This window comes from Artibeus jamaicensis, unplaced genomic scaffold, assembly GCF_021234435.1.
Source record: "Artibeus jamaicensis isolate MK-2021 breed Jamaican fruit bat unplaced genomic scaffold, CSHL_Jam_final contig_787, whole genome shotgun sequence".
NCBI lineage: Eukaryota > Metazoa > Chordata > Mammalia > Chiroptera > Phyllostomidae > Artibeus > Artibeus jamaicensis.
Genome location: NW_026521972.1, coordinates 689,704 through 714,820, shown reverse-complemented (window position 1 = coordinate 714,820; position 25,117 = coordinate 689,704). Strand labels below are relative to the sequence as shown.

Genomic DNA, 25,117 nt, shown 5'->3' with positions numbered 1-25,117 from the left:
AGTAATAATACATAACTCATATACATATATAATATATAAAATCTTTTTTGAGCGGGTGCGTTTGGTAAGCGAGATAATTCATTGGACATGTTTAGCTCAGTACCTGGTACAGAGTCCTATTTCAGTGGTAGGTAACTGAGGTATAGGGAGATCGAGTAACTGTCTCAATAAGAATTGAGACCAGAAGTAGTAGCAGCAGACAGAATGGCATCACACAAGTGCCAGTGACTTAGTGAATGGAATGACTAGTCCAAGAGCACAGAACTTGTCAGTGGTCGGCAGGACCCAAAGTCACATCGTCTTTCTTCCAGTGCAAATAGATGCAAAAATCACCTGAGCTTGAGAAACCCGAAGGATTTGAAGACAGTTGTTTGTTTTTCAACCCAGTGCAGCCTTTTGAAAAGGTATAATTATGTACATTTCCAATTCAATCCACCTTGTTTCCATGGGATAATGGAGATCACAATCTTATGACAGATTTAAAAAAATATATAGAGGTAAGTATTTAACTAATTACACAAATTCTAATATTTAAAGGATTCTTCTTGCAAGATTTTGTTTTACAAAACATTTCCAGGCACATTTTTGGGGATTTATACAAACAGTTTAACTAACACCTAAGGATTATAAGAGTAATAGTAGAAGATGGGGAAATCATTTTTATAATTTCGACAAAACAAAGAGAATGTTATCAAGACAATGTAAAATAACAGCATGATTAGTAGTTTATTTTATTTATATATTCCATTAGAGTTTTGAGAGATTTTAAGTTATTTGTGTATGGGTTTATTTCATAAATTATTACTGAGCATCTTCTGTACGTCCTGTCTTAGGATAAGACACATGGTTCCTGTCATGGGGCTTACAGAAATCTGCCACCTCTTATGGGCAGTGGCCAGCTCTGTTTAAATCTCAGACCTGAATCTTTACTCCTTTGGGATCTTGAGCAAGTCATTTAAGGATAGAAATAAATTCCTTTAAACTATACATGGAAATATACATGAAACTTATAGTAAATGAAAATTATAACAACTCCCTTAACACAGGTTTATTTTAAGGACTACACAGACAATCTTTTAAAGAGTACCCGGCCCAGTGTTTAGCATACACTCAAAGCTCAATGCATACTAGTTAGCATTCCAAAACAGAGAAACCCAGTAACCTATAAAGAGAGAAATGTAAATATATAATGCTGAACAGGTTTAAGTATTTATTATATTTAATGTGACAATAAAAATAGTGGAAATGTGAGACATTAAATAATCTTCTATCTAGGATAGATTTTTCCTCAAGCCTGTAGTGGTAACTGGAATTATGTTTACAGCCCTGATATGCTCTCTCTGTTGTGTGTGTGTGTGTGTGTGTGTGTGTGTGAGACAGAGAGAGAGAGACACACAGACAGACAGACAGACAGAAGAGAGAGAGACAGAGAGCACACAAAATCTGGTCTCCTTCATTGTTTATCTACGAGAGTTTACTTACAGAAATATCTAGCTCCTATAAAAGGAGTTTGAATCCTTATAAATCCCAAGAGATGCCGCAGGACAATGCAGGATCACATTTGTGTGATACACTAAAATGGAGATTTTCCAAAAACGGTGATAGAAAGTCAAAGGAAAGTAAAATGGGTACTTGGAACACCACTGAGAAGGTGACAAATGGTTTTTAAGTTTCGCTGGTTTTGTTTCTATAAACAGAAAATGATCAAAGAGAAGTGTTAACGAAAGAAAGGTGCTACAAAGAGGATTCCTCAAAGTATTTAACTTAATCCCCAGCTTCTCTAGCCATCGCGTAACCCTGGGTTTTTTTGTGCAGGTGAGGATTGGTGGAGCTGGAGGATGAGGAGTGAGAGCCGGACACTGAGGAAGGGCTGCTCTGTGGATTTTCTCAGCAGCCCTTCTGCACAGAGGCACTGTGCTCCGGAGTCATTATCGAATATGCCCACCTTCCCTTCCTCTGTTCACAGAGATGCTGGTTCCCGCTTGCAGTCATCTCAAAGACACACTTGGCAACTATCCCCCCAAAACCATTAAAAATAAAGCAAGTGCTTGCTGAAAATAATAATTAGAGCAGTGCAAAGGCAAATCCTCTCAATGAAATGTGGAGTCCGGGCAATGATTTCACAAAGATTCTACAGATGAGCCACGTCTCTCTCCCCTTTATCCTGCCCTGCCTCACAAAGCTCTTCATCCCTCCACTTGGCTTTTGGGAGGCTGGGTGGGTGAATGCAGGGAAGGGAGATGAAGAAGAGTGGTCCATTCATTACCCATGTGTTGAAACAGTCTGAAAGATTTTCAGAGAAAGTTAGTCTTTGAAGGTATGCACATGAAGCAGACATAATTTGTGTCTGTGCATATGTGTGTACAAGGACACGTAGTCCATGCCACATTTACCTGACCGGATAGTTGGTGGACAATCCCAGTCTCTTACACATTTTGAGAACTTGACCAGACTTTATCAGACCCCTGATCAGACAAGTTTCTTTTGTGCAGTCTGGGCGCGTTTGTAGTGCCTGGAGGAGCTTAGCACAGCTTCGGAAACATAACTGCCTGCGCTGAGCCCTTTGGACAGGGGCGTCTTACCCACCTGACATTGTGGGTGCTTTTATTTTCCCTGTTTGTTTATGTTTACCATACACACCACACCCTTTTATTATCTAACGTCTCTCCAGTTAGGATGGACCTGCCTGAGCTCTACCTCCCGCGGCCTCCCCTCCCACCCCGTGTTTCACACCCTAGGGAACCTGTGTCAGTGTTTTGAATTCTGAGACTACTCCAGCAGTGAAACTAGACAGATCAGAAGCTAAGGCACATTTGACAGAAAAGCAGCTTTTCGTTTTCTTCTTATGCTGCTTCCCCTTCCTCTTTTCCCAAATAGATATGTAAACACATGTATTTTTTTGTTTAAATTTAGCGAATTGGTCCTCTGTCTGTGACTTGGTTTAGCTATTGGGCTGAGCCTTGCTCCTCCCTTCCCCACTCGGATAGGAGCCACTGGGATCTGGAGCTAGAGCTTCCAAATTGAAGCTGGCCTCAGGCCAGGTGACCTTTTCTTTGTAAGTTTCTTTCCTAAGCAGAGTTTGGGGGGTGGAGGGGGGCGGGGAGCTGGGATCTGTTTGGTGCTGTTTGGAGGGGTAGTGAGGAAAGGAGGAGGGTGGAAGAGAGTAAAGGGCTGTTGTTAAACAGTTTCTTACCGTAAGAGGGAGTTCAGACCTAGATCTTTCCAGTTAATCACACAACAAATTTAGCTCATCGCAATAAAAAGCTGCTCAGAGCCGACTGGGCTCTCTTAGGCACTGAGTCGAAGCAGGATTCCTTTACCCAGGCATCGCCTCCGGTGGGGTCCGCGGGCGGCCAGCAGCACCATGTGGGTGACCAAACTTTTGCCAGTCCTGCTGCTACAGCATTCCCTCCTCCATCTCCTCCTGCTGCCCATCGCCATCCCCTATACAGGTTAGTTCTATTATTATTATTATTATTATTATTATTTTAACTCTGCCTTACTAACCTCTCCTTTGCCTAACACTCTCTCTTTAGCCTTAGTCTCAGCTCAGTGTGAGGTAAGGGAGTTTAAAATTTCCCATTGTCCTTTCTTTGGAGCTATTTCTATTTGCAAAGCAGTTAAAATGATAATTAGCATCCCCTCGGTGTGTCTCCCCCACCCCCACCCCCTACTGACCCAGCCCCTTCTCACTTAGCCTAATAGTTGTGGACTGTGGGATAGGAATGAAGTGCTAACTAACACTGGCTGGATCTTGGCTGGTTGGGACAAGTTTCAGGCTGTACAGGAGGTCTGGTCTGAAGAGGGGAGAGTGATGGTCAGGACAGCAGGGAATCATTTTCTTCCAGAAAATAATTTTCCATGACAATCCACTACCCCCACATCACTTGGTCAACATTCAGAGCTAAATTCTGGCTTTATGCAGGTTTACGTTGGGAGAAAGCAGGTTAAACTCTGACTATCTGCATGTTATGAAAATGAAAGAGAAAGCCTGCCTTCTAAGATCTCCTTCTGCCTGGGCATGGATGCCCTGCCCTTTGGAACTGCAGGGCAAGGAAGGCAAAAATTATGGGACTTTGATTAAGGCTGCAGAACGCCTTCCAGTGACTCGTTTTCTCCCCTGAATTTACAGGTTGGGAAGAAGTTGCCTGGGAGTGCAGATCGCGTGAAAGTTGAGAGATTTCATTTGCCACTTTGGGAAGTTTTCTGTTGTAATCAGGGCAGGAGGAAACATCTGCTTTTGGTTGTGTTATCATTGTAGTGGCTGGGATGCCAAGGGGAGAAGGCAGTGAGCATCACGGATGGGCACAGGGGAATAAAAGGCTGGAACAAAAACCCAGGTGGCAGACGGGGCCTTGTTGTCATCTGAAACAGAGAACTGGCTGTATCTTTTGAGATAAGTTAAGTATGAAATTCATCAGACCTCTGGACTAGTTTCTGATGTAATACAAAGGTTGGAAAGAAACATCAAGGATTTGCTAAGTGATAAGAAATCATCCAGTCCACCTGGCTTTCTTCTATTTTGTGAAGTGGCCCTTTTGGAAATCAGCGCTGTGTGGGAAGGGTCAGTTTGAAAACATGTAGGTCAGGTTTCCAAAGAGGTGAAAGAGAAGTGAGTGCAGTCCCCAGGTTCACGTGTTTGAGGTGTGTCATGTTAGAGTAGGTTCTTCCAAGACATCGCCGGTCGAGGGGAGTTTGAGCATAAACTGGAGTCGTGGCTTATATTTGGAGGTCTTTCATTTTTAAAGATTAAAATGGTGATGGTTTGAAGTAGACTACAGGTATCTGAAATCCTCTGTGCTTACTGCAGGCAAGGGCAACCCAGTGGGGAAAACCCAAACAGTAGATCAACCATAGACAATGTCTATTTATTTTTGGCACGCATTATGAAGTTTTGGCAGGAGATATACATTTGTAATTATATTTCACTTTGGCTAATGTTGAAATGACTGTGCTTCCTGAGTGGAGGGAAAATGCAGCACAAGAGCGTGCTGGCAGGCAAGGAGAGGCCAATTGGGAATTACAGATATGCTGTGAATAATTCCTGAAGTGTATAATGCTAAAATTTGTCATCAAAAGAGGGTCTGCTTTTGTTGGGTGGCAAGTGTGATAGTTTTTTAAATAACAGTTTTCAAAATGGAAACCATGGATAGTTCTCTTAGAACATACAAAGAGTGCTTGTTCTTTTTTATATACCACCTAATGTTAAACATTTAGAATTTTTTGTTGTTGTCACTTTCTTCCGTTATTCTTTTTATCTTATACCTTTATGTTGTACATATTGTTAATTAATGCAATGTTAGAAAAAGAATTGAATACTATAATGAGGTGACAGTTATGAGCAGAATGTATTATGCACATATTTCATTTAAAAGTTCCTTAAGAAATATTTAATACTCTGGACCCAAGCCATTTTTATAGAAGTTGGTCTACAGAGAATTACCCTCCATCTGCTCCTACCTACACTGGAAACAGATATCCAATCCCTTGTAACAACTGAAGCATTAAATGAGCACCTACTGTGCAGGTTATAAAGATGAACAAATGACATAGAAACCTATATTATTGAGCAGCTGTGTGGACCAAGCCCTAAAAATAACACTTATTTAATTCTAGTAAGATTGGCATTGTTGGACTCATCTAACATGAGGAAACTGATATTAATGACCTTAATTATCTTATTATCTTAGTTTAAGGGATAGGACTGAGATTGTGACACAAATCTATGTGAATGAAATATATAGGATTAAAAAAACAAAAACAAACAAACAATTTATACTAAAGCCACTAGCTGTGAAGTTAGTTGAAACTGCCCTTTAAAAAATCCATTTTGCTATAAGAACTGTAAGAATATCTTTGTTTTAGAAATACTATTATACGTGATTGAGAGGGAGTTCATTTTTAGGTTAGAGGATCAAGCCAGGTTTAGGGTGAATAGGGTCCCCCAGCTAAGTATGAAAAGATGAATAGTTGTACAGTGCAGTGAGTGCCTAAGTCAGGGGAACACAAACTGACCAAATGTGTACAGGTGAGAGAGCACAACAAAGGACAGGTAACTGATGCGGGGCTAGTGTATGGAGCACCTGAGGTGTGTAATAGGACTTGTGATTAGAGAAGTAAGACATGATAGCATACGTAAGTGGTGAGTATAATATTAAACTATTCTGAACATCATGGGCAGCTGACAAACTTTCCTGAGTTGACAAGGTACTTGATGGAAGTTGCTGTGAGTGGAAGGAGAGTGGTTGGCAGAAACTGGCAGTGAAGGAAGAGACCAGGAGGTTTCTACAGCAGTGAAGTACTGGACAAGGAAGGGGAATGAAATAGGAGGGAAATATTTAGGGAGGCTCCTGATCTCCGACTGAACATGGCTTCATTTTGTCAGTGTCTTCGGTAGAAGTCATTATGCTGCTTCTCAAATAGCAACATTTGATTTAAGTCTGACATATCTCTGTCTTCTTGACGTCTTTATTTGTGATATTGTTCTTTTTCTCTAAAGAAGGGGAGATGATTGTGAAGTACAAGTCCTCGATTATAGCCATGGAAATCTGGACCAGTATTTATGATCCTTGTCTCTGAGAAGTTTAAAATCTCCAGTCACAACCATTCCCTTCCATTAATTATTTGTGTACTTTCATCTTAACATCTTGTCACTTGAAGCTGTTAATCACTAATCATGTGGGTAGGTTTCTCAGAATACGTGGAGCCAGATTCCTGCTTCTTTCTACACCCTGCAAATCCTTTCCTTGCATGGTTTTCCTTTGAAGTCAATGGTTAGTCCATACAGAGAAGAAAATATATGAGGTACTGAGAGAAATGAGTGCGAGGCCCAGGGACCAGAGGGAGAAATGTGTCTTTCTTCAAGCACCTTGATACATTTGACCCTACTCTCTGTAGGTTTTCACTACCACCCTAATGATTTCAGTTCTAAAACAGGGACTTCGAGTTCTTCAGGAAATATAGCTTCCAGAATGTTTTCCCATACAAGGAGAAGAGGAAAAAGGACTTGCAATTTAAAGTATAGGAAAACATGACAAAGTTGGAGTGATCTCTCACCCCTTGATTTCATTTCAATATTTTGTTTATAAACTTCAACAAACAGTCATGCATAAAAAAATAGCAGGGCAAAATCTGATCCAACGATATTTTTGAGTTTCTTTCCAAATGAAGTTTTTAACTGTTTTCAGTAAAACAAGCATCAGTTGTTAATACATATGGAAGAGAAAGTTGAAAGTTTTTTCTGCAAGCAAATTTTATTTTTGGATGCTGTTTTGAATGACTTCTGTTTTGAATTTTTCTTTCATTGAAGAAGGAATTAATTTCATAAATGTGTGTGTTACATGATGTACAAGTAGCTTGAACTTCACATTTTTTAGTAATTAGTTACTGACCCACTAGAAATGACTGAAGTTTAAGGGAAAGCTTAAAGTCATGAGAAATAAATAGTGAAAAGGTAATCCTAGTATCTGTTTCCTATTGCCTCTGATTAGCTTTGTAGCCCCCAGACAAGTTTTTCACTCCTATTTATTATCTAGTAAAGGGAAATCATAGATTTATTTGCTTCATAGAATGTATTTTTATCATTAGGTGAAAGGTAGTGATGGACAGTTTTTATGAGGTCACATATTAACACATTTCAGGAGGACAGCTGAGGAGGAGCTGCAGAACCGAACCCCACCAGCAAACCCACAGAGTCTCTCTTTCTCTTAGCAGTCTTCAGTGCTTGCCTTCATATTGCATGGCATTAAGAAAAGAGACCAGGGCATTGACCGGGGTTTCTGTTTTATTTGATAATTAGTAAAATTCATATTTGGACTTAATGTTAATCTTAGACTTTTAAAATTTCTCTGGCACCTTGATGTGCATAATAAATACCTTATACATGAGGTCAATTAATCCAGTATTTTTAGTTAACATAATTTATTTGAGAAATAAATATGTATATACACACACATCTAATTCTTTCATTTTGGTGTATAGGCTTTTTAAAAAATACGTGATCTGTATCTATTAGCTATATTTGTTTCTAAGAAATATTCCTATTTATACAGGAAATGAGATGATCATTGTGCTGTGAAACATTTTATAGCACTTGAGAAATAGTGCACTAAGGTCAAAAGAAGGAGAAATTGTTAATGAAGAAATGCATCTCCCATTAACATGGTCCTGTGGTGGAAACCAAAATTTGAAAATAATTTTACCACATTTTTGCTTGGGAGAATAGGTATCACTCTAATGCTAGACTAAAGAATAATATTTCAAAAACAAACTTAAAACATTGCATATTAATAACATTATTTATCCATATTGGTTTCCAAGTGCTTACTTAATGATTATAGTTTAAAAAGCTCCTTTTAATTCAGATATAATATACCTTGTATTTTTTAGATTGAGTAACTGGCAAATTAGCATTTCAGGTAATTAAACAAAGTCATTTGGCAAGTCAGTGAGAATACCAGAATTGTATCATCTCTCTGCCAACATTATGCAAGACATTTGGTACACAGTAAATAACATGTTGATAGATTATTTGGTTGATTGAATTCCTGTGTTAAAGTGTCTTTTAAATTGTATCTGTTGCCCCATAGCCATTCAATCTTGTAGGGCAAAGAAAAGTTAAAAATGAAAGCATTACAATAGAAATTAGTGCCAGTCTTTTGGGCCTTGTGTTCTGGAGTTTTATAGAGAACAAGAAATTTAGAGGAATTCATGTTTTTTTCTCATTTATTGTGAAGTTCAGGTTAGGAGAGACATTAATAAGTAGCATCTGTCCATTTAATAAACCAGCTGAAGCCAGTGGTTGCTGGCAAACTTAAGAGTATAATGCCATTCTTGGTCCCTCACTCTGCCAGCCAAATTTCCAAATTTTCACCCTGTTTTCTTGACACACTTCACCACATATAAAAGCCAAGAATGCATTTCCTGTTCTCATGGCCAAGTTTCTTCTCTACTGATAGCCCTAAACTAAATCTTCAGGAAGTATTTATAAGCCTTAATTTCACATCCCTTCTTAAAAATTCTTCCAGAAAAGATGGCATCGTAAGTGTTTAAGATTGAAGGTTCTGAAGCCAAGTGGCTGTGTTTCAAATCAGATCTTCTAAGTGGTCAATTTTTCCCTGTGCCTTGATTTCTACGTCTTAAAAATGAGTATATTATCACTGCCTTTGTTACAGGGTAGTCAAAGGATGGCCAGGCAGAGGAGGGGCACTGTCGTGTCTATCCTTATACTGTGGCTGCTGTCTCATAGACATTTTCATCTTCATGGTAAAGATGGGGATCGTTGTTAGAAACCAGATAACTTCAGGCAAAATGAGAATAATGAAGCAAGTTCTTGATACTCTAATGTTATTAAATAGATTGCATCTTTTAGGGTGTTTTAGTTTGTTTTCAGGTTTTTAACAAGGAGGCGTCCTGCTATCTAGGGGCCTTGTAGAGTACTTTAAGGAAGAAAATGATATTGCTACATTAAAGGATGAAGTTTTACAAACATTTGATTTACAGCATTTGGGTTGATTTCAAGACAAATAGTTCAGTGATATTAAGAAATAGTGCCCCAAAGCACAGAAAACATTACGTAGGAAATGAGAAAGGCTAAAATATGAATGGTATGAGATACTTTAAAGAGCAAGTCTGAAGAATTTGTCGACTGCACCATTTTTTAGTGAGAAGTTTCTCACCTGTCTTTGAATCAACTTATCTAATTAATACTATTACAAACAGGGACCGATTATAGAAGGAAACACCAAATTACAGAGCATATTATGATATTCCTGGGCCCTCGCTTTCATACTGTTTGGAGACCATCACATTAATTATTTATTTAGTGTGTACTCTGTCCTAATTTTTAAAAACATCCTTCATTTGAAAGAATGTGGATGAGTGATTCTACATAACCAGTTATTTATTCTCTACTGGTTAGAATATTCCTCTCTTGCTCTTAACTAACTGATGATACCATTCCCCACCACTCCATCCCTGGAGGTCTAGTATGTTTTCAGATAAAATCATCATCTCGTAGATGATCCTTAAGGACTTTTTTTTCACATGAGCCTTAAAAGTTTATTCTCCATGTTTGTTTTATTATTAATAGAAGGGCAGAAGAAAAGAAGAAACACACTTCACGAATTCAAAAAGTCAGCAAAGACTACTTTGTTTAAAGAAGACCCATTACTGAAGATTAAAACAAAAAAAATGAACACTGCAGACCAATGTGCCAATAGATGTATTAGGAATAGAGGACTTCCCTTTACTTGCAAGTAAGTTTCTTCATTTTGTTTTTAGGATGATTTTCCAAATATACCATGTACTTATTATCATCATGACTTTTTTTAATTCAGTGTAATCTGCCCTTAAAATTAAAAGCTTGGCTTTCGTTTTGAACACATTACAACAGAAGACTTAGCTTTCAGATGATGGAAATTTGAATAAGGAATTGCATATAAACTGAATCTTTTAGAATATAGTAGCTTTGATTATATAATTTATGCTTTATCATCTTATAAATAATCGAACTTTAGGAACTAAAATTTATCTTAAAGTATATTTTATTGATTGTGCTATTACAGTTGTCTCAATTTTATGTCCCCTTTATCCTCTTCCACCTTGTACCACATCACCCTCCAGCATCCCCCCTCTTAGTTCATGTCCACTGGTCGTACATACTAGTTCTTTGGCTTCTCCATTTCCCATAATATTCCTAACCTCCCCATCTATTTTGTGCCTACCAATTATGCTTCTTATTCTCTGTACCTTTCCCCCATTCTTCCCCTACTGCCTCTCCACTGATAACCCTCCTTGTGATCTCCATTTCTCTCATTCTGTTTCTGTTTTAGTTGTTTGTTTAGGGTTTTTTTTTAGTTCAGTTGTTGATAGTTGTGAGTTTGTTGTCATTTTACTGTTCATAGTTTTTTATTTTCTTTTTCTTAGATAAGTCCCTTTAACATTTATATAATAAAGACTTGTTGATGATGAACTCCTCTAACTTTTCCTTATCTGGGAAACACTTTATCTGTCCTTCCATTCTAAATGATAGCTTTGTTGGATGGAGTAATCTTGGATGTAGGTCCTTGCCTTTCATGACTTGGAATACTTCTTTCCAGCCCCTTCTTGCCTGCAAGATTTCTTTTGAGAAATCAGCTGACAGTCTTATGAGAACACCTTTGTAGGTAACTGTCTTCTTTCCTCTTGCTGCTTTTAAGATTCTCTCTCTATCTTTAATTTTTGGTAACTTAATTATGATGCGTCTTGGTGTGTTTCTTTGATCTAACTTCTTTGGGACTCTCTGAATGTCCTGGACTTGTGTGTCTCATTCCTTCACCAAATTGGAGATTTTTTTCCTTCATCATTTTTTCAAAGAAGTTTTCGATTTCTTGCTGTTGTTCTTCTTTTTCTGGCACCCCTATATTTAGATGTTAGAGTGTTTACAGTTGTCTCAGAGTTTCCCAAGCCTGTCCTCATTTTTTAAAAATTCTTGTTTTTTTTTCATTCTGTTCTAGTTGAAGGTTTATTTCTTCCTTTTGTTCTACATCATTGATTTGAGTCCCAGTTTCCTTCCCATCACTATTGGTTCCCTGTATATTTTCCTGTATTTCACTTTATATATCTTTCATTTCTTCCTTCATTTTGCAAATGAACTCAATCGTTTCTGTGAACATCCTGATTACCAGTGTTTTGAACTCTGCATCAGATAGGTTGTCTATCTCCTTGTTGCCTAGCTCTTTTTCTGGAGTTTGGATCCGTTCTTTTTTTCATTTGGGCCATATTTCTTTGTCTCGGTGCACCTGTTATATTGTAAGGGGCAGTGCCTTAGGTATTCACCAGGGTGGGGCAAGCTACTTCACTGCGTTGTGGCACTGTATGTGGGGCAGGGGTCAAAGAGGGGACAGTGTTGCTTCCTCATTTGCTTGTCTCTCGCCCCACTTTCCTTGCTTCTGACAAGCAGATTGTATCCTTTCAATCTGTGTCCTTTCAAGCAGGTGTTGATTCCTGGGTGAGTGGGCTTGCGTATGTTCTAGGACCCCATGGGTCTTTCCAGTGGACTTTCCTGTAAGGCTGGTAGTTTCTCCAATTGCCACAACCCCCACAGATTTTTACAACTAGAAGTTTTGAAGCTTTAGTTTGCTGCACTGGAACCCTGGGTTGCACAGGTTTTCTTGCTCCCCAGGTGATCCTCCTGGCTTATCCTCACACGAATGTAGGAAGTCCTGTCCGCCAGCCACCTTTCCCACTCAGTCCTCCACTTTGCCACATGTTCTCTCTGCCCCAGTTGTTTATCTACTCCCCTCCTACTGGTCTGGATGGATGTTTCTTCTTTAACTCCTTGGTTGTCAGACTTCCATGCAGTTTGATTTTCTGGCAGTTCTGGTTGTTTTTTGCTTTTAAATTGGTTGATATCCTTTTGGTTGTGAGAGGAAGTGAAACATTTCTACTTACACCTCTATCTTGGCTGTCTCAGGAGCTAAAATTTAATTAGATTGACTTTTATCTGTCTATCATTTAAAAATATTCTATTCAGAGTAAACATTTTTTTTCATACAAGAGGAGTAAAGGAATTTTCAGAAGTTGGGCAAGAGCCAAAATTTACTATAACTTATGTCATTGTCTTTGGGGATTTAAATAAAAGGTGTTGAGAGAACTGGATAAAAAACAAGAGAGATTGGTGTCAGCAGCAGAGGCTTTTAAAAAAAGGCGAGGCTTAGTGATGATGATGTTTTAGGTGAAATGTGATGGGGTAATTCAAAGAGGCATGAGGGGACTCAGTGAGTTTTCTCATCTTGTGACAGTCCCTGTGTGACCTCACAGGGAAGAATTCTTTACTACTATGCCAGTGATCCCAGAGGATGGAATCTAAAGTTTGGGGCAATGGAGGTGACAATTTCATCGGAATAGTCTGCCTCAGTGCCTGAGGAAACTGCATCTCTTAGTTCTTCTCCATAAACATTTCTCTCCTCACTTAATGTTCTACCCTTTCATTCCCTGTTTCATCCCATATTTTATAGGATTGACATGACACCCTGTGAATTTTAAATTCTACTGTACTACATTCGGGTCATGACCCATAATGTGAACACAGGTTTAGTAAAGTCATGGCAAGTGGTCTTCATCTCATCTTGCCTTTCTCAGAGAAACGACTATTATAGGCCTGAGGAGAAAGGACATGGTCAGAGGAGATCTTCAACAGATTTGGAGGGAGGAAAGACTATCTCTTTCCTATTCATTTTCAGCTCCTGTGGAAGTATTTTTATAGTCAAACTGCTACTTTCAGGAGGATATTTCTTGTCAGGGAGAGGGGGGATTGACTTTGCAAGGATATGCCTATCTAGATTCTGTTTCTTTCCCTTTCTGATAAAACCTTGAGATAGTGAAAAGTAAATTGGAAAAAAATCACTCTCACTCAACATCTCTGGAGATGATGTTCTGGCAGCGGAGGAGGTTGGAGGTACTGCATTTTCCTCCTGGGTTTGGAAGGGCTGTGCACAGGGGATCAGAGAACCACATCCCACTGTTGGTTTTTAACTCTGAAACTGAAATACAATCTCTTGGATCCAGAAGTAAAGAAAGAATTGCTGTCTTTTGCTTGTCACATTAATCAGACTAATACCTATTAAAAACAAAACAAAACATAAAATGCTTTCCTTTGTTTTATTTAGGAAAACTAAAATGTGTTCGCTTCCTTGGAGAACACATGTGATATGATTAGGAAATCTTTACATATCCCATGTATATATATGAGGTTTCATATTTTCACATAACTTATGTGAAAATTTTCACACCATATCCTGGTTGTGTTAAATTTAGTCTCCAAATTTATGGCAACCTGTACAGAAGACCACATGTAATAATATTGGTAATAATGTGGGTATTAGTAACTGGGTATTATTAACCTTATTATCCATAACAACCATTCTTCTGTCTGGAAATGGTGTCATCATTCTTGTTCATCTATCACATTATGCGTATATTATACATGTGTGTTTGGAATCACTAAATATGTTAGTTATTCAGAATTAGATAGACATAATGTGATACTCTGATACTTGATTCTTAATGGATTAAAGGATCTTTTTGCTAACTTGTTCCATGGATTAGAATCATTGGAAAACAATGGTAAATAAGGAAAATATTTGGAAAACACTAACGAAGCTGTGTGAAAGTATGTATGATTGAGCGGTCACGGAATGGAATATTCTCAAATACTGTTTTTCTCTTGAGGAGGGATCAACAATATTGATTTTATGGAGATGGAAATTTTTCTTTACTGGGTAGGAAAAATGACCAGAATTCCAAGTTCTTCAGAAAATTGCTATTCATTAATTGGCTCAAGAGAAAAACATGGGAGGCTCGCCTCTCTAGCCATGAACAACTAGAAAACTAGACTAAATAAATTCTTGAAGTGAAGATGATAATTAAAATAAGGCTAAGATAAAGATGTATAAAGTCAAACTTAAAAGAAGTTGCAATTCACAAAATTTGACAGCTTAGATCCAGTCCAAATGGAGGTGTAATGATATAAGGAAACACTTTCCTGAGAGAATAGTAGAGAAAAAAGTGAATAAAATCAGACTGAAAACCTTGTCCCCAACTTTCCAATGTAGTCACATTGGTTTTCACAGAGCAAATCTTGCGTGTTCCTGTTGGGGCTCCTGCAAGGTGATCTCATGTCAAAGTCATATGGAAAAGTAGTTTACATGTGTGTGGTACATTTTTTATTTTAATGTGCAGCTATGTGACAAGTTATTGAGTCTATAACTTTAACATTTATTCTTAGATGTTTGTTTAGTTTTATTTATATATGTAATTTTACCTAATTCCTATGTTTTCAAGGTCATTTAACACCCTCTCCCTGACACCCTACATTAGGGAAATCGGGAATTTAACATGTATTGCACAAGCTTACGGTCTACCAGATCAAAATTCAAGTCTATTAGTACCCAATTTTTTTCTTATCAAGGCATTCTGCCACAGTCATAAAAATATTTTTACGATTTACTCTTAATTACTCTTCCAGCTGTAAAGTGTTTTTATAGGTAGGCATTGTGAAATATCTATGTGTATATCAAAGCACAGAGTTTATGATTATAATGTTTTGAAGTTATGGATATAGAATACAAAATAGTAAATAAAACATACAATAATAGGTAAAATATTTTCTAAAATAAAAATTTTATGTATTTTTAATACTTGTTTTATAAACCTTATTTCCCCTTGTTTAATATTATTTAAAAGTTGTCAAGACTAAGAAATAAATGACTAAATTGAAATATCTCATATTAGAAGATTATTTGTTCCTAAAAATATATGGACTGGGAAAAAGTCTATATTTTAGAAAATCTGTGTACTACTTGTACATGGTGGCATTGTAAGTACAATAGTGAGACATTTTAATATAATTTCTTAATGGAAGGAAAATAGTCCAAAATTCTAATATCATTTTGTGTATTGTAAAAAAAATGGTAACATTTAAAATACAGAAAAAATTTTCAAGTACTTTATTCACTATTCTTGGGTAAGACATGTTTGCATTTATCATTTTTCTTCAGAAAGACATTTATATTGCCCTCCTTGGTTAAACCATGTGTCCATTCTTTAAAAACTGTATAAATAGTAGTATTCCTTCTTTTCATTCAGATATTTTTTTCAGGGCCTTTGTTTTTGATAAAGCAAGAAAACGATGCCTGTGGTTCCCCTTCAATAGCATGTCCAGTGGAGTGAAAAAAGAGTTTGGCCATGAATTTGACCTCTATGAAAACAAAGGTAACTGGCCTCTCCCTAAATATTCATAGTGAAATAAAGTATAAAGTATATGTGGTTTCCTGCCACAGTGTTCCTTCCCCCTGATGTTTCTCTTATCTGCTACATCTGGTATGCAGCTAATTTATCCATTAAGACAGATGACATGAGCACGTTGATGATCTCCAGTGTGATATTTTTGATTAAAGAGATCATTTCCCAAACTTTCTATAATTAGATTACCCCTTCTCCGTTTATTTGTAGGAGCCTCTTTAGAATTGGTATTCTCCATGTTATTTTAGAAAATGCCACCATTAAGCTGTCACCTTAAGACATCTTACATTACAGCAAATTCTGGGCTTCCTACAGTATTTTAAATTTTAACAACTTTCAATAACTAAGTTATAGTGATATTGCTGATCGTAAAAATTGTGTAGATATTGAAAAATGAATTGAATCTATTTCTAATTATTATGTTCTTTAAAAAAAGTTGAGACCAAATTACTTGTTGTCTATTTTGGTATTCTGATATTATATTCAAAAGCTGTTTACTTTGTTCAAAAGCAGAATTATATCAATAAATAATTGAAGAATGTTAAATAAATGTGAATTTAACAAAATGAATCTCAACAGAAAAATAATCATGGGTTGTATTTATAGTAGTATTTATTTTAATTTTAATGTTTTCTTAAATCATATTGTCTTATTAATTTGGGTACTTGGTAATATAAACATAGTTTCTTATAACATGGTATATATCTAAATTAAATTAAGATTAATTTGTGGTACAAAATAAGATGATCTTTATACACCCCAATAATTCTACAAATCCTAAACATTGCTCATCATCTAGTGTGAGACCATCTTCAGTCTTCTAGGTTGCTACCAATGGAATATGTTTGATAGGAATATACAGCATCTTTCAGTTTGATTGCCCTATAATTTAACAATTGAAGTGTTAGCAAAAATATGAAAAAATCAAAATAATGTAAATCTCTCTCACACACACATGCACACATATATAGAAACACACACAATTTTACTGAGATTAAGGCAAATTACTTATTTTTATTATCTTAAAGTAACTTTCTGAATTTATTGTAGGTCTCATAAATCACTTGATTTTCACTTTTAATATTTTCTTAACATGGTCTGCATCATTTGGCAAATCATTCTGCTTCTTTAAATTGGTCTGGCCATATAAAGAGACTAAATGGTAATGGAAGAAAATACAATAAAGATTAAATAAAAAAATTAATTTGCCTGGCCAATTAAGTATAAAGACTGTGTGAATACATAGAATAATCTGTGCAGTAACCCACATATATGCCCACGAAATGAAACTTCTCAGTATTCTTTTTGTTTTGTTTTGAATTATTCTGAAATGAATTATTTTGAAAATATTAGTAGAAATTTTAGGCAACATATTTCAATGTGATTTGAGATAGTTTTCAAGCATTAATTGCTTAAAGATATGAATGGGATTTTCTTTTTCTTTTAAATAGATGCAGCATAGTTCATTCATCGCATTTTTCTCTGCTTTCTTCTAATAGACTATATTAGAAACTGCATCATTGGTAAAGGACGTAGCTACAAGGGAACAGTGTCTATCACTAAGAGTGGCATCAAATGTCAGCCCTGGAATTCCATGATCCCCCATGAACACAGGTAAGAACACCATGAAAAAGAGAGGATAAACCTGTTACCTCCTCAGGCTAATCCTGCAATGCTGTAATAACTCAGCCAACTTTGCCGAATTACATTAAACCAAAGATTATGTGAATTCATGACCGATATTTAGCCAAAGATTAATAAATTATGAAGATGTGGCCTAACATTATCTTACATCAAAACCTCAATGTTGAGCCTTGGCTGGTTAGCTCAGCTGTTAGAACATTGCCCCAGGATGACAAGGTCATAGGTTCTATCCTCAATGAGGACACATATGAGAATCAACCAAGGAATGCATAAATAAGTGGAAAAAACAAATCAATGTTTTTGTCTCTCTTCTTTCCTTTTTCTCTCTCTCAAATCAATAAATTAAAAAAATAAAAAATCCTTAATTTATAGATCTTGATGTTTGTGAAAAATAATGACAATGTAATTTTAAAAAAATATTTATCTCTACTTTGGCCTTTGAGAAAGTTCATCACTGTGTAGCTGAAGTGAAGAGGTTGACTATAAATTAGGGATGGACAACATTCTGACCTTATCTAGGAGCCAAATATTCTTTAACTTGGTGGTTCTCTTAAAATCACCTGCTAGGAGCCCTTAATGAATCTACCATACAGGGTGTCAACATAGACCAGTTAAACCAGAATCTCTTGGAGAAAGAACCCATGTGCCAGCATTTTTTTAAATGCTCCCCAGATGATTGCGAAGTACAGTCAAAACTGAGAACCTCTGCTAAAAATTCCTGCCTCAGGCTGACCAGCTTTCCCATCCACCTATTGCCCAGTGACTGGAAAAACTTTTCATTCCTCAGGAATTAAATGTCTACACTTAAGAATTGTGTTCATTATAACAGATGAATGCTATTTAAAGATGAGTAAACCTAGTTTCCAGAAGCTCATTAGTCTGAAAGTTTTAATCCTAATGGAGAAGCATAGGTAACTATCTACTAACCACTAGAGAACTAAATTTAGTGAGTTTTCAAGATTTAAATTCAGAATAGCTCTCCCTGGTTATTAAATGCATTAGAAGATTTAGTTTATCATGTGCCACTGCCATTCCGAGCAGTATACCCAGTTTATCTCATTTAATCCTCTGAAGAACCACACAGTGGTTTTATTAACTCTGTTTTACATATAGTGAATCTGAAGCTCAAAGAGCCTTGGTAACTTTTCAGAGTCATTCACAGCTAGTAAGTGGTGTGGCTAGCATCCGAGTCCAGCAAGTGTCACTTTGTAACCTTTGCTTTTTACAGCCCCTGGCAGGATGCACTTAGCAGGCCAGTAGGACACATGCTGTGACTTGGTGTTGCAATAGTCAGGATAATTTCGCTTTGATGAATCCACTTTTCATTCCATTTCATTAATTTTTGGAGGGCATAGTTATGCAAGATGATTGTACTTCTGTAAACATAGAGGAGTTAATTGGACCACATACAACAAAAAAAAGTTTGTTGTTCTACATTGGGATCAAAACTGGGATCTTGGCCTAATTAACACCAACTAGAAATTGTTCAAACTGATCAGCTTTACTGTGTTGCAATAATGTAAAACAATGCATTTTTCCAAATTATTTACTTTTAAGTATATACAAATATTTCTGCAACATAGTATTTTCCATATTACAAAAACAGGCAGTATACTGGTCATTGGTTTTGTCCTCTTACAAGTATGTGAATAGTGTCAGTCCCAGGATAGTGAGGAAACCATTTTATTTAAATAGATAAATCTATGCTTTTCATGAACGAAGGAACAGCATTTGAAATCAGTCTTGCCCTGGTTGAGGAGATTGCTCTGGACTGACCCAGTAGAGGTCTTATTTCAACCCAAATTCTCTATGATTGTGATTCTCTGCTAGAGGAATACATATGAAATAGATCTCCCTGGGAATGGGCTTTCCAGTCCAATCAGCTGTTTTTCCAACAAGCACTTCCTTGAGTTAGGGCTGAGAAGATCTTGTACATTAATTAAAAACACTTAAAATGCAATGGGACCAACACTTCATTAGCATCACGTAGCAGATTATTGGAATGTCTGCATGATAGCTTAACACTTTTAAGTTAAGTGTTAACTAAAGGTTAACTTCATGGGAAATGGAAAGAGAAATATGTATGTTTCTGTCTAGAGGAATGATTTACTGTTGACTCCCCAAATTGAAATATTTTATAAGTGGCTTAATGGGAAGATGATGATAGATGATGGAATTAGTATAGAAGCTTAACTAGAAAATCAGGTGACCTGATATCTACATCTCTGTCCTTCATTGGCCACCCTGCATTTATTAATAAAGCAGATGATGGAATAGATCAAGTTTCCTATGAACACAGCTCCTACTAAAAGTAAAGAAAAGGTGACTAGCACCCAGAAGATCTAATTTGTGTTTCAAAGTACCTTTACATATAACTCCATTTTAAATATTCCTTTCTTCTCTTTCTTAAAGCCCTGCTAACAAGGGCAAAGAACCAAAAATAATCTGTATGTAGTAACAGTTTACTACAGAGCCCATTGACTGGCACATGGATGCAGTGTAACAGGTTTTCATAAACATCTGTTGAATGAACACCAATAAGTGAAAAGAATGGGGCTAGGCTTCACTTCTCGGTCAAGCATGGGATGCTAAAGAAAAACATTCTAACCCCACAAAGCAAAAACAAAAGCAAGTTTATTTGGATAAAAAAAACAAACAAAGAATGAAGAGATAACCCAGAATGCTCTTTACCTTGCATGCCTTAAAGGGGAATTTGATGTGCATTGAACAGAATTGTGGAAAGGAGCACACCTTCTCATTTCTTATTTTGTTAATTCCAGTGGGGAAATTTTATTCATCTTTCGGTCATAGTTAGGTTTGATTTCCACTTGTTTCTCTTCCTTCCTACTTTTATTTTTCCTACTAAGCCATTTACTGATTCATTCACTACATTTTCACAGCTTCTTTTCAGCTTATTGAATCCACTGGAAATATATATGTGTGTATATATTTATTTGTGCATGTGTGCACAGAACAAAAATCTTCCTAACTGTTGATACTTGTGTTCATTAACATGTGCTAAAGCCATGTTTCTTTTTTAATTTTTATTTATTGATTTAAGAGAGAGAGACATACATTTGTTGTTCTGCTTATCTATGCATTCATTTGTTGATTCTTGTACATGCCCCAACTGGGGATTGGACCCCCAACCTTGGCATATTGGGACAATGTTCTAAACAACAGACCTACCTGGCTAGGGTGTATTTAGTTTCTTAAGTAAAGTTAATATGTAAAATGATACAAAATAAAGGACCTCCTAGTAATCCAATTCACTCTATTCATCTTATAAATCTAGAAGTTGAAGACCCAAAAAGTAAATAAATTGTCTAAGGACTGGTGTCATATACTAATTGAATTGTATATATATTTATATGGTAGCAATATAGGTTTTTTGATGAATAATAGCTTATTCTTAATACTCTATTATACTGAGCTTTTCCATAAGAGAGTTATAAAAGTATTTTCTAAAGTAAATTTGATTAATATATTACTTTATGAATAAACATAATATCAGCTTTGGTCCTATCAAAATGATGAGTATTTCATTATAAATCTACTATGAAAAGTTGGAGAACTGACAAAAATGAAAGAAAATAAATTTTAAGCAATGGCAAAATAGGGCTAAAACTAAGATAAAAGATAGCTTCTTTTAACTTTGAAAATTAAAATTGTTAGGAAACTGTAAAATTGTTATGACCTTTATTGTATTCTAATTGTGTTAGTCATGTGGACTAATGTCTAATTTTTTGTTCTTCCATATTTAGAATGCCAGTATAGTAAGGCTATAAACTTTTTATCTAAAGATATTTTGGAGTTTAATAATGTTAATCATATTTAATAGCTTCCTTGAAAATGTTTGGTTAGTAGTAAGTCTCTTAGACTAAACTCTTTCCTTTGACCAGTAATTTATACATTCTGAGGACTTGACTATGGTGTACTTCATGATGAAATTTGCAGTTTTATTGCAAAATGTTGCTTAGTACCTGATGTATGTCCGCATTCACTTTGGGTCAAAACATAGTAAAATGAAATGATGATATTTTTTCATTAGGAGTTTCTATGCGAAAGGAACACATTTGAATGAGTTAATAAGAGACTAACATCCTTGGACTTTAAGTACTATTTAGAACTTAGAAATCAGTAGAAGTGGGAAAAAAGCTTCATAGCAAAAATAGAACTTAATGTTGAAAATGGTACCAGGTTTTCAAAACAGTGTTTACTAGTGTTACCTACAGATGTATAGTCTTTCTTTATGATTTTTTTTTGGTGTGTGCCATCTAGCAGACAAGTGCAGCATCATTGAGGTCAATGCCACAAGCAGTACAAAGAATAAAAAAAGTTTTTTATTTCTGATATTGTGTTGAAATACTTTGTGCTGCTAACAAACCTATGTCTAGGACATTAGAGATTTTAAATGAAGGGAGTACATTGTGGTCTCTGCACTCAATGGCCAACTATTATGAACTAAACCTGGAAGCACTGAGTCTCAATCGCAGTGAAAATAAGTAAAGTTTTTGAAGAATAGCGATCATGTTCTTTACTTCCACAGAGCAAAGACTACTAAGTGGAGTGTGCCTAATAATATGTAGCATTTATTGCCAATTACCCTGTCATCTCTTAGAACTTCTCAGAACAACCACATAAGGTGTAAGATGTTGTAAGTTAGGGTTCTATTCGTTGTTAAGGTAAGCTAACGGGCCAAGAGAGACTAAATTACCTGCTGGGTCTCCAGTAAGCGAGAGAGGTGAAATTTGAGTCCAGGTTTCATTTGAGTACAGACCTTTTGTTTGTGTAACTTCATCAATCTGTTTCTCAGTTGTGCAGGAAATAGGAGGGCAATTCTTCATAATAAAAGCAAAAAACAAACAGGTAATTATGTGGGATAAGCAGTGTAATTGTGAGATTTCAAGGTCAGTTGTGGTGTTTCTTCAGTTCTCTCCTTAGTAGCCTTGCTCAATCACTTGCTGTCTTTGAACGAGGCTTTGAAATTGTGGCTCAAAAAATGTTAATTGGGTTCTTGAATGTTTGGTTTTCTGCAAATCCAGAGATAGATCATGCTAAATGATTTTGAATATGTCAATTAAGTTAGGTAAATACTTATAAAAATTAAGGATTTTAAGAATAGATAGAAATGACAATTCCAGTCAATATACTAGATGGGGCAAAAGTAGGTTTACAGTTCTTCACATGGAAAATAATGCAGTAATTAATAAATAATAATACAAGAACAAATGTGTTTTGTGTACTCACAACTGTAAACCTGAATTTTTTGTACTCCCTATGTATGGGGATCTGAATTCGACTAAAGGTTTCTCTGCTTAAGGAAAATCATACCCAGTAATTAGTAAAATTACTAAATAGTAAAATTAATAGGCCCAAAGTAAAGTTGCATGTGCTTATACTGTAATGATTATCATTTTAAAACTAGCTTTTTGCCTTCGAGCTATCGGGGTAAAGACCTACAGGAAAACTACTGTCGAAATCCTCGAGGGGAAGAAGGGGGACCGTGGTGTTTCACAAGCAATCCAGAGGTACGCTACGAAGTCTGTGACATTCCTCAGTGTTCAGAAGGTAAATGAACCTGAATGCCCTGTGGGGCTCTCTGCTCCTCCTTTGTGTAGAACTGCAGCTCCCCTGAAGGGTTAAGCGAAATGAATCAAATCACAATGAATATGTTGTTCATTCCAATCCAACTATAGAGAATTATTTGAGCATTTTATATACAAAGTTTTAAAACTGAATTACCACAAGATTAATGTAGAATAATGGAGCGAGTTACCAGTTTGTGAATTTTAATACAGCCTGAGACATCCTCCCAGGGGCAGTAGAAGTTTGGGCTTTTTCATTCACTATCTGGAGCTCACGTACCTCTGAATCTGTTCCTACACATCAGCTAAGAGGAGCTACATGAAACTTACTCTTTATGAGTAAAGGTAATACTCTATTCATCCAGCTTCTGCTTCCACGGAAATTTTGTCAGTCTTACTCTGAATTGCTGTGGCAAGGGTTTATTGTCCCAGAAGAGAATATGGGAGCAGGTCACTGGAATTTAATATGCCTGTGTGCATTTTGGTGCAAAAGTGACTAGAACGAAATCTAATACATAGACTGAAACGCCATTGAGAATAGTACCTGAAGAGATCAAAGCTGTCTTAAAGGCAGGCACCCTAAATCCATACCTATGTTTTTACCTCCTCCCACAGCACAAGAGGGCACTGTCCTTACTTTTGCAGTGTAAAAATGAATGACTGACAAGAAAGAAGAGTAACCATTTAGCACTGCATGTGTTTTTATTTTTCTTAGTTATCTGACTACCAAAAGCTGGCTTTTTAGTTCTGTCAGACACTAAAATTTGAAAATCCAAATGAAACATGGATTAAATGCTGATAGAAATTTAGTAGGATTTTGAAGTACTTGGAGGTGAGGGTCTGCTGAAATGCTGTCCAATTTTTATAGAAAGATATCTTACCAATTTGTTATTAACCAATTTCTTAAAAAATAATTCCTCCATAAGTATCAATTTGGTATTAGGTTGATATTATTACATAAAAAGAGCATTGTTAGTTAATTGTCATAGAGAAAGTGAATTTGTTTTCTGTTGTCAGTTAATTTAAAATTCTTAACTTCATGTGCTAGAGGCAGTTCCATCTGTTTGTAAATTCTTATTTTTCATTCATTCCGTATCATATTCTGTTCACTATAACTTCTTCATTGTTTTCTTTTCTTTTAAAAATAATAAACTGATCTGTGATAACATTATGAACAAGTCTGTTTTGTATGAATAAGTCTGTCATTAATCTTTATCTTAAATTTACACGTGGAAGAAAATAACCTACTTTTCAGAAACTCTTCATTATCACAGTTTTCTGCGGTTGAACGTCATTGCAAGGGTTTTGTTGGTTTTGTTTGACCTGAAAAAGTGCTTGCTGGGGAAAGTAACTTGGTCAAACTATAAATAGTTTAGCATATATGTTACTTGCTTAGTAGCATAAGAATGTGATTTTTCCACCCTTGATTTATAAGAAGAACATCCATCAAAATACACTGGTATAGATCTGAAGCAATAGGCCATGTAGAATGAATGTGCTAGAAAAGAAGTAACTGTAAAAGTCCAGTTTCTAGTTATTCTTATGTCATTAGGCTATGCATCTCTAATATCCTTTAATCATTTGAGGTCATTGAATCTTCCTTGAAAAGAGTATTCCTCATTAGTATAATGGTACATGATATTGTTGGTTACCATGGCCCCGAAGGTTACAGATATGCCTTTTCTGGAAACAATCAGAGATCTCAGAGTAGTAGAATAACCCTCCTGTGAGAGAAGTGAACCAACACCTGCCCTGTAGGCTCAACGTATTTCAGGGAGTATGAACTGAACTGCGATGTTTAAGTTCATTGTATAGTGAACACTCTTTTAGCAGGATTTTAATAAAGAGGATCTAAAATAAGAAGCACTGTTAATACATTAATAAAAACAGAACTTTTAAATAAAATAAGGAATAAAGATACACAAAATAATGTATACATGATATAAATTCCTATGAAAATACAAATATGAGGGGGGACCCCAAAACTCAGAATTCTTAAGTAATTTAATACATGAGCTACTTTTATCTATGAGTATAAATTTATTAAATGGCAGTTACCAAAGGCTGCATCATTATGGATGGGGTAGTAATGATCAAATCAT

At 36.1% G+C, this 25,117-nt stretch overlaps 1 protein-coding gene across 2 annotated transcripts in view; it reads left to right on the top strand.

Moving 5' to 3' along the window:
• The first annotated feature begins 3,172 nt into the window (after positions 1–3,172).
• HGF (hepatocyte growth factor) overlaps positions 3,173–25,117 on the top strand; it is a 75,909-nt gene continuing 53,964 nt past the window's right edge. Inside the window, exons 1-5 of one of the 2 annotated variants that reach the window (XM_037139539.2) lie at positions 3,173–3,452; positions 10,091–10,256; positions 15,641–15,753; positions 17,283–17,397; positions 22,871–22,998. In XM_037139539.2, the coding sequence (XP_036995434.1) occupies positions 3,365–3,452; positions 10,091–10,256; positions 15,641–15,753; positions 17,283–17,397; positions 22,871–22,998 (610 nt within the window). In that variant the 5' untranslated portion in view covers positions 3,173–3,364. Of the gene's footprint in view, positions 3,453–10,090; positions 10,257–15,640; positions 15,754–17,282; positions 17,398–22,855; positions 22,999–25,117 lie in introns of both variants that reach the window. The other variant, XM_037139538.2, reaches the window with a different exon arrangement.